This window comes from Pleurodeles waltl, chromosome 2_1 (genome assembly GCF_031143425.1).
Source record: "Pleurodeles waltl isolate 20211129_DDA chromosome 2_1, aPleWal1.hap1.20221129, whole genome shotgun sequence".
In the NCBI taxonomy this organism is placed as follows: domain Eukaryota; kingdom Metazoa; phylum Chordata; class Amphibia; order Caudata; family Salamandridae; genus Pleurodeles; species Pleurodeles waltl.
The window spans coordinates 567,911,395-567,924,662 of record NC_090438.1 but is presented as its reverse complement, the minus strand read 5'-3'; the positions used below and the strand labels follow the sequence as shown (position 1 = coordinate 567,924,662).

General features: G+C 41.3%; 1 protein-coding gene across 1 annotated transcript in view; it reads right to left on the bottom strand.

The window, feature by feature from the left end:
• MLH1 (mutL homolog 1) overlaps window positions 1–13,268 on the bottom strand; it is a 340,404-nt gene that overhangs the window by 222,546 nt on the left and 104,590 nt on the right. Inside the window, exons 7-8 of the mRNA XM_069215008.1 lie at window positions 9,362–9,404; window positions 3,842–3,930 (exon numbers count right to left, since the gene is read on the bottom strand). Of these exons, the coding sequence (XP_069071109.1) occupies window positions 3,842–3,930; window positions 9,362–9,404 (132 nt within the window). The remainder of the gene's footprint in view (window positions 1–3,841; window positions 3,931–9,361; window positions 9,405–13,268) is intronic.

Here is a 13,268-nt window from a genome sequence, read left to right as displayed (position 1 = left end):
CTGAGTTCAGATCTGCCAGTGATAACCTGATCTTAAGCACCTGCGACTCCCTGGCATCAAAGGCACGTCAGAGGGAGCCAAAAGCATGCCAAAGAAGTGCATCATGACCTTTCGAAAGGCTTCAATGTGCTGTGGCGTCGCAGACAGACCCAGGAACTCAGGGTGCTATGGGGACCAAAGTTGGAATAGGCTCCTCGCTGGAATGGGTCAAGACAGACACACAGTAATGCTCTTGTGGTTTCTCTGGAGAACGATAGTGGCTGGAAGGGGCTCAGTCCTGCTTATACCACCTATATTTCTTCCTAAACTTACCCAAGACTTTTACTGCAAAGAAAATATGCTGCTAGATCGACTTCAGGTGCTGCAGCAGGTCCGCACACTCTACTTCGACCTGGAATTGTATTGAGTGTTATGGTGTTTTGCCACAGAGCACGCTTCATGGTCTTGCATGGCCTTAAGATTTATCTAGGAGAGGTGGTTGCAGGCTTTGGAGGCACACCTTGTGAGGATCTGTCAGACATCTGTTTGCAACAGGCCCTACAAGGTTTAAACCTTATAGAAGGTGACATGTTCCCTTGGACACGGGAAGAATTTAGGAGAAAAAAAAATCTCTTCAATAAGTGAAGAACAGCATAGTTCTGGAACTGCGTCTGAAGGAGCAGAAATACTGGAAATTATGTCAATGTGCGGGGGGGCACTTATATGTGTCTGCTCATTACTTTCAGAATGAAGTGGAGTTGCACGGAGTCATACAGTGCCACTTACCAGGCGCAAAAGCACTGCTTTTTGAGTTTCTGGATTCAGAATGGCACCTGGGGATATTCACAAGGTGAGGAATTTGCAGTTATAAGTATCTATCTGCTGGGCATCATAGTGCACATAACACTCCCTGTTCACACAGAAATTAGATAAACTACAGTGACATAAGGCAATACTGTTCTGGCAGCTTTGCTGTCCTTGTAAAAAAAAAAAAATAATAATAATAATAATACATACAGATATGTAGCTGACAAACTGTAACCCATCAACTCTCATAGCTAATGTCTCAGATATAAATACAGCTGTTTTCCAAGAAAGAAAGGTAGCCGCAATCCTTAGGCAAAAGACATGTATGCATGACGAAAACAAGCATGTTTAAATCCAACAGAAACTGAAGTGGAGGCTGCCTTATGGGAGAAAAAAATCTATATTTTGAGCAACGGTTTTAATAAGGTTAGGTCTCTTCCACATTCCTCCCTCTCCCTCCTTACCTTCTCTAGTTTCTCCATCGTACCTTACATTTCACTTCTCTTGTATTTTCGTGCATCATCCACAAATGTACTCATGGCCTTGGCCCGCCCTATCTCTCTTTGTCAAGACTGGAGTAAAAAGCCACAAACACGTTCTAAGTACAAAGATGTAGAGGCCACAACACTGTTATCTAAACCCGGTGTAACTACATATCAATCTGGACTTCAGCAGGGTCCTAGAAATCAGAGGCAACAGAGTATGCAGAGAGGAATTATGTTCATGAGTGTGTTTTTGTGAAGCTCATAGCTTCCCCAACTGGGGTGTCCTGTGCTGAGGAATCAAAAGGATAACGACAGACTAGGAAGAGAATGGAGAAGATGGCCACACTAGTGCAGAAAAAGCCAGGGTTTCAGTTGTTGTCTGAAAATAATTTCAGCAGAGCAGAGGGGAACAGACAATGCCTGACTGTTCCAGAGTTTAGAAGCCCCTGCCTAGATAATCCAATGCAGGGAATTAAAGCAAGGTGATGCTTGGTAGAGTGCAGGCTGTGAGTAGGAAGGTACAGGTGAATGAGCTTGTGCAGGTAAAGAGGGCCTCTGTTGTGAAGGGCTCAAGGAGAGATACAAAGAACTTTGAATGTATTAGCTTGGCCACAGGTAGCAAGTTTAGGTGCTTGAGTAGAGCTGCAACCTACGTCTGGCATGGAATATTGGTGAAGATCGATGCAGCAGTGTTCTGGGCCACCTATAGTAGTTGTAGAAGATATTTTGAGAGACTGATGTAAAGAGAGTTGTCATAGTCTAGTCGTGATGTGGTCGACACATGGATGATGGTTTTACATGTCAGTAAGAATAGAAGCACGACTCAAATTTTTAGAACAAACTTTCACAACCCATCTACCCTAATGAAAATGAGGCAGAGTTATTGTTGAATGCAACTAAAGCACAGTGTGGTAGCACATTACCGTTTACAGGCAGCACATTATTTATCGAAATGGCCACTAAACTTGCATAGAAAAAGTTTTACTGATAAAACAACACAGCACACAAATGATTACATGTGGAAATCGGGTTTCTGTGAATATTTACCATTTATGCATCACCAAGATGAGTATCTTGATGTATTTGGATCCAATTAAAATCTCGGTTTCCAGCACACTTCAGAGTTACAAAAAATGTTTCATTTTTGCTTTCCTAACTGCTGAATGCTTACAGTTCATTTACAGGTATCTATATGTTGACATGTGTTTTAAAAAACACATCCTACAGCCTTTCCTGTCACACTGCCTCCACTCCAGCAAGACTGTCACACAATTAACTTTGCAAACTCCTCTCAATTTGCAGTCAGAGAAAGAAAAGTAAACACCAATCCCCTTGTTAAAAGGATAAGCAGCAATGTGTCAGAAGAAATAGCCTGGTATTTGACCTCGGTCTTTGGAGCACTAGCACATCTGACAATATAAACACGGAATTTAAATTAAAGGCATCTATTTTTATTGATCGGATTTTCCTGATCCACAAAAAAAAATCAGCTCACTACCCACCAGCAGGTCGCGACCCACAGTTTGAGAAATGTTGTTGTAGAATGTGCTGAACCATGTAGCAGCCACCTTTGCGATGTGGCTTTTTTTTTTTTTAACAGAGGATTTGTAGTCTAGTAGGGGTCCAAAATCATTAGGCCGCCAATCCGGAGGCCACAATGCAGGTTGCCAGTGACCAAATCCTCAGTTTGGTCTCTGTTGGGCTTTAGGCAACTTGTATTTGTCCATTTACCGACTGCTAACATGCAGTCCTGGAACTGAGTGGAAGCATAAGAGCAGTTGCCAGATACTGCCACAATGAGGTGCGGGTCATCCACAAAAGAAAATATGGAGACATTGAAGAAGTGAACAACAGTAGCAGCAGGTAGCAGACACATATTAAATAAAGTGGGGCTCAAAGGTGATCCATGAGGACGCACACCACAATCCAATGCTTAGGAAGTTTGAAAGACCTTCAACAGCTTAAGATCTAGCAGATAAAAAATGAGATGCAGATCCCTCATAACGACAACTAATCAGAGTAAACTGTGAACAAAAGTTAGTTTTTGGGCCAGGAGGGAAATAGACAAGGGCCCTGGAAAATGAGTAGTTAGGCATAATATAGTTGTTTGTCGTTTATTGAGGAGTGATTTGACTTTCTCAATTGTCATCAACCGTGATATCCGTACTTTACAAGTACATTCATGCATGCATATCCTTCACTTCTCCAGGTGAATGGTTGCCTGATGACAATCCTGAAAGGCTGCTATCACACCAGGGTTTCAGGCTAATTACCAAATAATTTGGTTATTCCCATTTAAACACAGCATAGATAAACAGATCTTGACTGGTTATATTGAATAGCTGTTGTATATGTGAACTACCAGACAAAGGTATATAGCAACAGATGATCAGCTAGAAATGGAAGAACATAAAATTAATAAAACAGTATTCAGTAATGTTACAGAGGCTCAGATGGTCAGATCATAAGTAACAAATTAATCCTTTTCTCTCAATCTGAAGGCTAAACAAAACAAACTATACATATTTGTAGAATAAAAAAGAAAGGCATGGCCAGAAAATTGACAGTACCTACTAACAGCACTCCCAAAGATGGAACGTATGTTGTCCACAGTGGTTGCGTTTGATAGGGTACGAACATCTGCTACGGTCTCACCTTGCTGAAATGAAAAAACTGCATGTCACGAACTAGTAAAGAATCTCTACAGGTGAGCAAAACAGTGAAGAGAAACTATGTAAATGCAGTTTGGATTTAGAATGTTCAAAGTTTGGGCAGTTTGAGATACTAAAATCTGACAATTCGAAAAAGACAACTGAAAATACAACACTATTGGATAGATAACTGCAATTAACTAAAAAAGCTTTCTTTTTCTAGGCTTTTCTGGGTTTGTATCAAAATTCAACAATTCATAAATTGATTGAAATGAAAAAGGACCTCAAAAACTACACAGTTTTGGAGATGTTAAAGTAACTATTACATTTTTGGGAAATGCATTTGTACAGTCTAATGAGAAGTATATTTTCGCTTTATTGTTATTGTCAGTTTGCGAATAAGGATTAGACAGGCAAAAAGACGTTGTTGGAAAACGATTTGCAAGCTACACTAATTGTAAACTTTGGGCTGAGCAAAATTAGTGTAAGGAGTAACCAGAGTGAGTCGCTAGGTGTCAAACTGTGAAAACTGACAGACTTGTGCAAGCGAGGCCTGGAGTCAGCCCAGAAGCTGAGGAGAGCACGACTTGGTTCAAAAGCAGGCAAGATACTCTCCTCCTTAAGGGATGTATATGTCTGTGGCTATGTTTGGTGCATGTCTGCATGCGTGAAGGTACCAGGTGTGGTATCCTTGTTGGCAATATTTTACACTCACAGCAATCTTTGGTATCTGGAACCACCAATGGCATGGGTTAATTTCTGGTACAATTATGACCATTTATGGCATAAAGTTGGTATTCTGTAATGGTGATGCAATGTTGAATATCTTCAGAATCCCTGACCTAATTATTGCTGGCCTTGACATAATGATGTCAAAGCAACATATTATGAGCATTCTTTGCCTAACCATGACTACCCATGGCATAGCAAAGGTCAACCATTGATAACGGTGGTCAACCCTGACATATTGCGAGCATCCTTCTTCTAACATAATGGTGGCCATATGTGGCATATTAACAGTGATGACCATTCTTGGCATACTGTGGGCATCATGTTCATTATAGTGTACAGCCTATGCTTAATGGTGGCCTAGGGATTACAGTGGCTATCCTTGGCATTATGGCGTTTGGGAGCTCTCCAATTTTTGAAGGACATCCATATCATTTGAATGTAATACTCGGGCATGTGACAAAAAATGTATCCATGTGAGGCAGCAATACATGTAACTGATAAAAGTGACAAGACGATATTTGAAGACAACATATGCACTAAAAAATATAATTGGTATTATGAGGCAAAGGAGTCTATGTCCATAACATTTTTTGCACAAACAATACATTTACTTACTAGTTGATGTTTGGAGACAAAATGGTAGCATTTCCAAAATATACTTAAAGCTGATATTTGAATGGTGATTCATGCTGATTTGAGAAGACGTATCAATTATGTTATTTCCTTATTGGCACAGAGCAATTGCTTTTACAGCAGTTATTTGATTATTCACACACAGGCATTTCCCACAGACACAGCACTTTGATGACATTATTGTTGATAATCTCTCCTAATGCTCTGAGGTGGTCACTTCTGACAATGCTGCATGAGCTGGTCTCTATTATAAACATGTCTGATACAGTCCTATGTTTTTCCAACAAACTTGAATGAATTTGCATATTATTACACTTATGTATTATGCATACATTATAATATCATTGATAACATATAGCTCCAGGCAGTTCTTCAAGGAATGTTGCACTTCACGGGGTGCAGGGAAAGCAAAGTTATTATTATTATTAGTTAGGGCATTTGGCAGTAGCAGAACTTAACAGCTAACCTGATCAGGTCATCCACAGTGGAATCAGACAGGATGCTCTCAGCATCTGACTTGAAGGGGAGTAAAACTATTAGTACCACTGTCAGCATTAACATATTCAACCAGCTACCTTCAGTGAATAACCTATCGGCCTTTGGAGTAGGACTGCATAGGACTCAAGTGGGCAGATCATCGAATTTCTTTTCTTTCTTGTTTTTAAGATAGCTTTTTAAATATTTGGTAGTAGCTGGGGATCAATTTAATCTGTCAGAAGTGCCTCACAATACAGAAATAGTTGGAGACTGTTGCTTTGGCTTAATTACACCAGTTGGTGGAATACACAGAGGAAGCTCCTTTCCATCTGTAGCCCTCAGCTTCCCTCCTCTATACCTCAAGTTAGCAAGTAAACCTCAAGCAGATGCTGACTTGGGCAAGGATGGAACAACAGTAGATCAGGGTGAAGCGACAACAGCTGGGAAAATAACTTTAAGAAGGAGGTGCTCGAAGATGTAGCTGAGCATTTTTTGCACAAGCACATGGAAAATGAGCACCTCTTCTCTTCGTCAAAAAGAAGAATGCAGACACATTCAATATGGCAAACTACAGGTCCAAACGGCTTTATGTACAGTGCGTGACTGAAAGGTAAAATTATTCTTTGCTTAAAAGATGCATTAGACTCCTGATAACCCTACAACACATACTTGTGATGGTATCAGCCAAGGCCTATACCATGCCATTTCTGTGCATTGCTTAGGGGGTTGACTGTCTATGAGTCTGCCCAGTAGACAAATAAAGTCCCCTGCCCAGATCACAGGGACAGTGGGATACAGCGATGCTAGCTCCAGAATTTGTAGGGAAACAGGTTTACCCTGGTTGCACAGTTGACGTCCCATGAAGTTCTCTCCAGTCTGTCCGAAATCCAGTCGCCACTGGACTACTAGTCACTAGATGCCGCAGACACATGCCAATCATTCCTTGGTCGATAACTCACCTTCTGAGGGTCCCAGCAAATCTGACAGTTCTCGGGCTCAGCAAACTCAGGTGCAACTCTGTGCACTGGGTCTTGGTCATCACTGCTGCATGGAGACGGTGGTAGTGAGTTGAAGATTTTGGTCTACCAACTTGCCATAGCAGGCTTCTTCAGCTGTTGTGTGCCTGTGCTGCGAACAGGAGGCCAGTCTGCTGGCCTGTGACGTTTTTCTTGGCTTGACTGGGCTCGACAGATAGCCTCTCCTTGGGCAGAGCAACACAGGCATAGACCCTCTCCTCGCTAGTCACCAGGTGCAGCAGGTGACGTTTTTAACGGTGCAGTCTCTCTTTATTTGACCCTTGGTGCAGCAGGGCAGTCCTTATTTCAAGTTGGTCGAGGTCTGGGTGCCAGGGGTGCCCCTCAGGGCAGGATGAGATTGGTAGCCAATGGGCTACCAGGTTCCCTCCTATCTGGTGACCACTTCCTGTGGCGTGTGGGCTCTGGCTGTCCCAGGATACACCATTCTGCCCACTCCCAAAATGGAGAGACAGCTCTTGTTGTTCGGACCTCCCTAGTACCACTACCTGAGGGGTGTGCGGCCCTGGGGAAAATCGGTTTGGCAACTGGTTTCTTCTATCTGCCTCCTGTGCCAGCTTGCCTACCTCAACAATGGGGCAGCCCTCCACCCTAATGTTACATCTCCCCTTCAAAGGCGGCTTTGCCTTTGAAGCCTGCCTTTTGGGGCTAAAACGCAAGTGGTTTCTTGCAAGAGGGAGGTGACACCTGAAAACCCCTATTCCTCTCCTTCCCAAGAGTCATTGGCATGTCTCCCTAGAAGGGCAGAGAGCGGTCTCATGGAGCAGGCTCCATGTGTGCCCAGGAAGGCACAGGAGGTTTAAGAGCAAAAAGTGCCAGCTTTGCTAAAGCTGCACACTGAAACAAGTTACATTAATTTCGACTTGAGATACAAGTTGGGCTTAATATAACGAGCTGTTTGATACCCTGGAGTGACTACTTTGGTCGCACCATTCAGGAATTAGTATAGCAGGGTGGCTATGGGGGGGGGGGGGCGGGGGGGGGGTTAGTGTGTAACCCTGTACTGGCCAACTAGGTGAACAAGATTTTCAACAATAAAAACAGCAATTTTGCACGTTTTACAGTCAGGGCATGCAGAGTACCTGTCCTACCTGTGTTATATGTTGCACTCTGCACTTAGGATTTGGTAGGCCAGCCAGAGGGGTGACATACATATGTCCAGGGAAAGTGGTGGCTTTTCAATTGCTTTCAATGACAAAGTCAGGCTAGCAGAGCACAAATGCTCTACGAGTCTGCAGGGCAATAAGGGACTTCTTTTATTTGAGGGACCTCCAGGGTGGCACAATCAGTGATGCAAGACCTGGGGTGCCCCTCTTACCAACATGCCCTGGATACCAGGGTACCATTTACTAGGGACTTAACCCTTTCCAACTGGGTACAGCCACAACTGGACATAAACTTTGGGATCAGGGCACTGAGATCTGGTTAGCACGCATCTGTGCGCTCTCCGAGACAAAAAACCCAGCAGCATCAGTCGAAAAAAAATAGGGGGGTGGCCATACAAAAAGAGGAATTTCCTTTCACAACCTATGTACACTGAGAATCATTCAGATGACAGAATTCACTTACATTTCACTTAAGGTAGCGATCTGTAGAAATGTATATTATAGTTCAGGTTATTTCAGTCATCTGTTAAAAAGATTTATCTTAGCGTTCAGATTTAGAAGATCACAAGGTTTGCACCAGCCAGATAGTGGGCTTTACAGAAATTGTCACAAACTATATCATATGTCATAGTAAAGACCCTGAAATGTAATGCACGTTACAATTTAGTAGAACAGTTATTTCCTGTTGTATAAATTAATGCCTCTGTAGTGGAGGTTGAGGCTGGCAGTAAGAACAGGCAGAGTGAAGATATCCAATGCATTCAATTTCCCTATTGCTGACCCACACTGATACTGCTTGCATGGCCATTAGTGGGGTCAGGGAAGTGTGGATTCTAGCACTGCTCCTGTTGGGTCAGGATTGACAGCTTGGTGCAACCCCGACATTGGCTGTCTTGTAACCAATCAGATTGGCACCTGAATTCAGGCAAACTGAATATTCACAAAGCAGTAATTTCAAGTTGTGGTATTTCCTGTGGTGTGGACTTCTTATAAGACTTACCATGCAGGCATGAAATGACACAGTGAAAAAGATCCTGTAATGTGACCTAATGCAATGGGAGCCCAAGAGAGGAAATGTGGCCCTAAGTGAAGGGAATTGCTTCCAGGTAGTAGAGATAAACAACAGAAGAAAAAAGAAAGGAGCTAGGAGAGGAAAAATCAATAGAGGACCCGAGATGAAACTGAACAGAAAACAAACTCCAGGGCAATCCCTCGGTTCCCTAAACACCTAGGAACTGCTATCAGTGAAGCCCCAAATTGTGATGCTTTCTGGCCTCACTAATATAGCCACAGTTAATTAGGCTAGAAGAAAGGGTGGGGGTAATGGTACATGCTAGATTTCTAAAGGACTTTTATACTAAAATAAAATTGCTCATTAAAAAGCTAAATTATGCTTTACCTAATAGCCAATAGTATATATACTACTAAGGCAATTTAAATAATGTGTGGTCGCTTACCTTCTTAACTGAAAAACTTACTCCAGAGTTATGAATTGCATACCTAGCAAAATAAAAATAGAATCATGTTTTATATTAAAAGCTATTAAAATAGTACTATTTTAACAAACAAAAATTAGCTAACCACTTTTGCCACTGTTTTCATTTACAAATAGTTTCTCTGTTAAAGATAAAAGAATAAAACATGCAATGGTTGCCAGTTTCTCAAGAACCTTTAAGTAGTTTACTATAATTCTTTGGTAAAAGACTTCATGTCAGATTTGAAGAAAAGGAGACAAGTACTCCGTCAAAAATAAAACATATATCCAGACCACCTATTTACTATCCTAAACCCATATAATTAGGTGTATGGGATATTCAAACTCCATCGAATTCTAAATCAGGCCATTTGACTTAGTGGGAAGACGTGCAGAGAGCCTAGGGCCTAGGGCCATTTGTAGCATGCAAATGGATTTGTAGCATGCATTTTTGCGGTCGCAAATGGCCCAATTGGCCCGTCTGTGACTGCAAAAATGCATTTTGGCATATATGAAATCCAAATTGTGATTACCGAATCGCAATTCGGAATTGTGCATACATACTGATTCAGTATTAGGAAGGGGCGAGTCAAGGGCTTCCAAATACCGAATCGACGTATGTAGGAATGTTTTGTGACCAAAAGGCGGTTGCAAAACATTCACATTTTACCACCTACTTGAAGTAGGTGGTAACCCATTTACACCTTCCCCCTTTGTGAATGGTATTGAAAACATTTTTTAAGAGCAGGCAGTGGTCCCCGGAGCCACTGTCTACTCTAAAATCATGAAAAGAAACTTTTCATTTTTCTTTTTTTAAACGCATCCCGTTTTCCTGTAAGGAAAACAAGCTGCATTTAAAAAAAAAAGAAATAATAAAATTTAAAAAAAAGATTGCTCTATTAAAAACCATAACAAACAATGAGGCAAATACCCTCGAACCCTTATTACCAGGGTAGTAAATGCAAATAGAATACTGGTCAATTCAAGGGGGAAGTAACCTAGACTTCCGCGGTAATCCTATGATTAAAGTAATTCTATGCGTACAAACAATGTGACATCAATAGAAAATTATTACATTGTGTATTTCTTTAGACATGTTATTCCAGACATAAGGTTATTCTAGACATAAAGTTTGCATTTGTATGAATAGGTGCTCCTAGTCAAAACAGTGAAGGTGAAAAAAAGTGCAAAGAAGTGAAAGTGATATATACACAGTATGTACAAAGGGTAGTTTTCAGAATATTATGGACTTCTAGTGGCTCCGTCAGTCCAGGAAGCCCTGAAGACACATAAAAGTCCTTTATATTTCTATATTCCACACTCAAAGATATGTCGACGTTTCGACCCAGTTGCAGAAACAAATCAAAATTGGGTCATCATCAGGACAGGGAAATTCAAGTTGGTAGCACCTAAAATCCAGTGTGGGAATACAAGCCAGTGGCTTGCTTCTGAATAACAAACGATCCATCGTGCACAGCTGGGAGTTCCATGACGAGTTGCCCTGGCACGTTGAAAGTATATAATCAGATTCAATCTGACTAATAACGTGAGCCCTGGATTTCATTGATGCACGGCGCTCTAAAGGTATTTGACCTGGAACACAAACACCTATCACTGGATAATTACTTGACCCCCAGACCTCGGGACATAGTGAAGCAAATACATGAAGATGTCCCTGACCACCAGATTGTATTCCCACACTGGATTTTAGGTGCTACCGACTTGAATTTCCCTGTCCTAATGATGAACCAATTTTGATTTGCTTCTGCAACTGGCTCGAAACGTCGACATATCTTTGAGTGTGGAATATAGAAATATAAAGGACTTTTATGTGTCTTCAGGGCTTCCTGGACTGACGGAGCCACTAGAAGTCCATAATATTCTGAAAACCACCCTTTGTACATACTGTGTATATATCACCTTCACTGTTTTGACTAGGAGCACCTATTCAGACAAATGCGAACTTTATGTCTAGAATAACATGTTTAAATAAATATACACCTTATGTCTGGAATAACATGTCTAAAGAAATACACAATGTAATACATTTCTATTGATGTCACATTGTTTGTACGCATAGAATTACTTTAGTCATAGGCAATGTTCCCTCTAATTATTTTGTGTGGTGAGCGGCAGTGCAGTAGCTTTATGCACATTATTCGGAGATGTGTGCGCAAATGAAACTTACCATTAGACATTATGCAAGCGAGCCTGCTATCTCTTGAGTGATCAGGTGAAAGAACAGTTTAATTTTTTACACAAATGAACCAGATGGTAACATATTTTAAATGTTATTATTCAAACTGTATTGTGTAAAGAAAAATAGGTAGTAGTGACATTTCAGAGAGGGCGTCATGCAGCTCATGCAATAATCCAATCTTTTTAGTCCAACAGAAGATCCAGAGAGGAGTTTTGTTAAATTTAACATGGTCCTTTCCTAATTCATTGCAGCTTGTCCCCTACCCAGGCTTCTTTCAGCAACACCCCAAGAACACATACTTAACTTCTCACTCTCTTCCCGAATAACCCTCTACACTGTCTACCAACCAAGTACTGTGGGCAACACATTCAGGGGGCCAACTCAACCTTAGATGCGAAGCTTTTTGTGTATAAAAAAAAATATATATGTATGTATATATATATATATATATATATATATATATATATATATATATATATAGATTATGAGATATAGCAGTCCAGTCTCACCCAGTCAGCAAAAGTCACAGTGAATAAGAACTTACACCTGCATGCTACTGACCGCATAACTCTCCAAAACTGAATCGGACTCTGATCCGCAGTAGAAATGTTCGGAGTGCCATACTATGAAATACCAAACTGTGCTGCAATGTCATACAAATACTTATACATTCTTTCCCTCTCTATTATTTTTAAAAAAATGACAATGATAAAGGAAGGGGTACTGGTAAATATGTAGAAATATGATATTAGAGCACTGAAAACTCAATGATAAATTCTGAACCTTTCTATCAGACCAGCTAAGTAAAGCTTTCTGGTGATGTAGTAATGTAGAATTCAATGCTCCAATAGTATAAAAATTGTGAATTATTTTTTTGTTTGGTCTAAAAAAGTGCATGTTTTTATCTTTGTAGCTTTGTGTAGCATACACAAAGCCCAACAGGCATCAGAGTGCTTTACAAAGAGACTGGCAAAAAGCAAATAGAAATATACAATACTGAGAAGAAGGAGTTAACATCCAGGTAAATAGCAATATTTAAATCTGAATACAGGTTGTGTTTATTGGGTGGTTAAACTTAAAATAGTAGCATCTAGTGTAATTAAATGTTTACAAAACATTATAGGTGGGTGAGCCACTAAAAGCTCGAGCCTGAAGCCAGGTTCTGGCTTAGCTCAAGGGTCTTTTGTAGCCTCGTGCCTACACCGAAGCAAGCTTTCATGTGGCTTCTGCCTGCCTCCCCTCCCTGTACCCTGGATGTTATGTTATAACCAGAGTTGTTGACTTTGGAGCAAGGGAATCAGGTTCGAGTCTCAGAGTAAACTTAACCTTTTCTGATTCTGGGCAAATCACTTAGGCCCTCATTACAACCCTGGCGGTCAGTGTTAAAGTAATACCGCCAACAGGCCGGCGGTAAAAAAAATAAAATAAAAAAATAAATCGTGATTTGGACCATGGCGGTTACCGCCATCCAAAACCGCCACTTTAACACACCGACCGCCAGGGTGGTAATGGCCGCTGGGCTGGAGACTTCGGTCTCCAGCCTGGCGGTCATCACATTTCCACCTTCGGGATTACGACCCGGCCTACCGCCATGGTTTTCTGGCCAATCTTACCGCCACGAAAACCATGGCGGTAGGCACTATCAGTGCAAGGGAATCCAATCCCTGGCACTGATAGGGGTCTCCCCCGC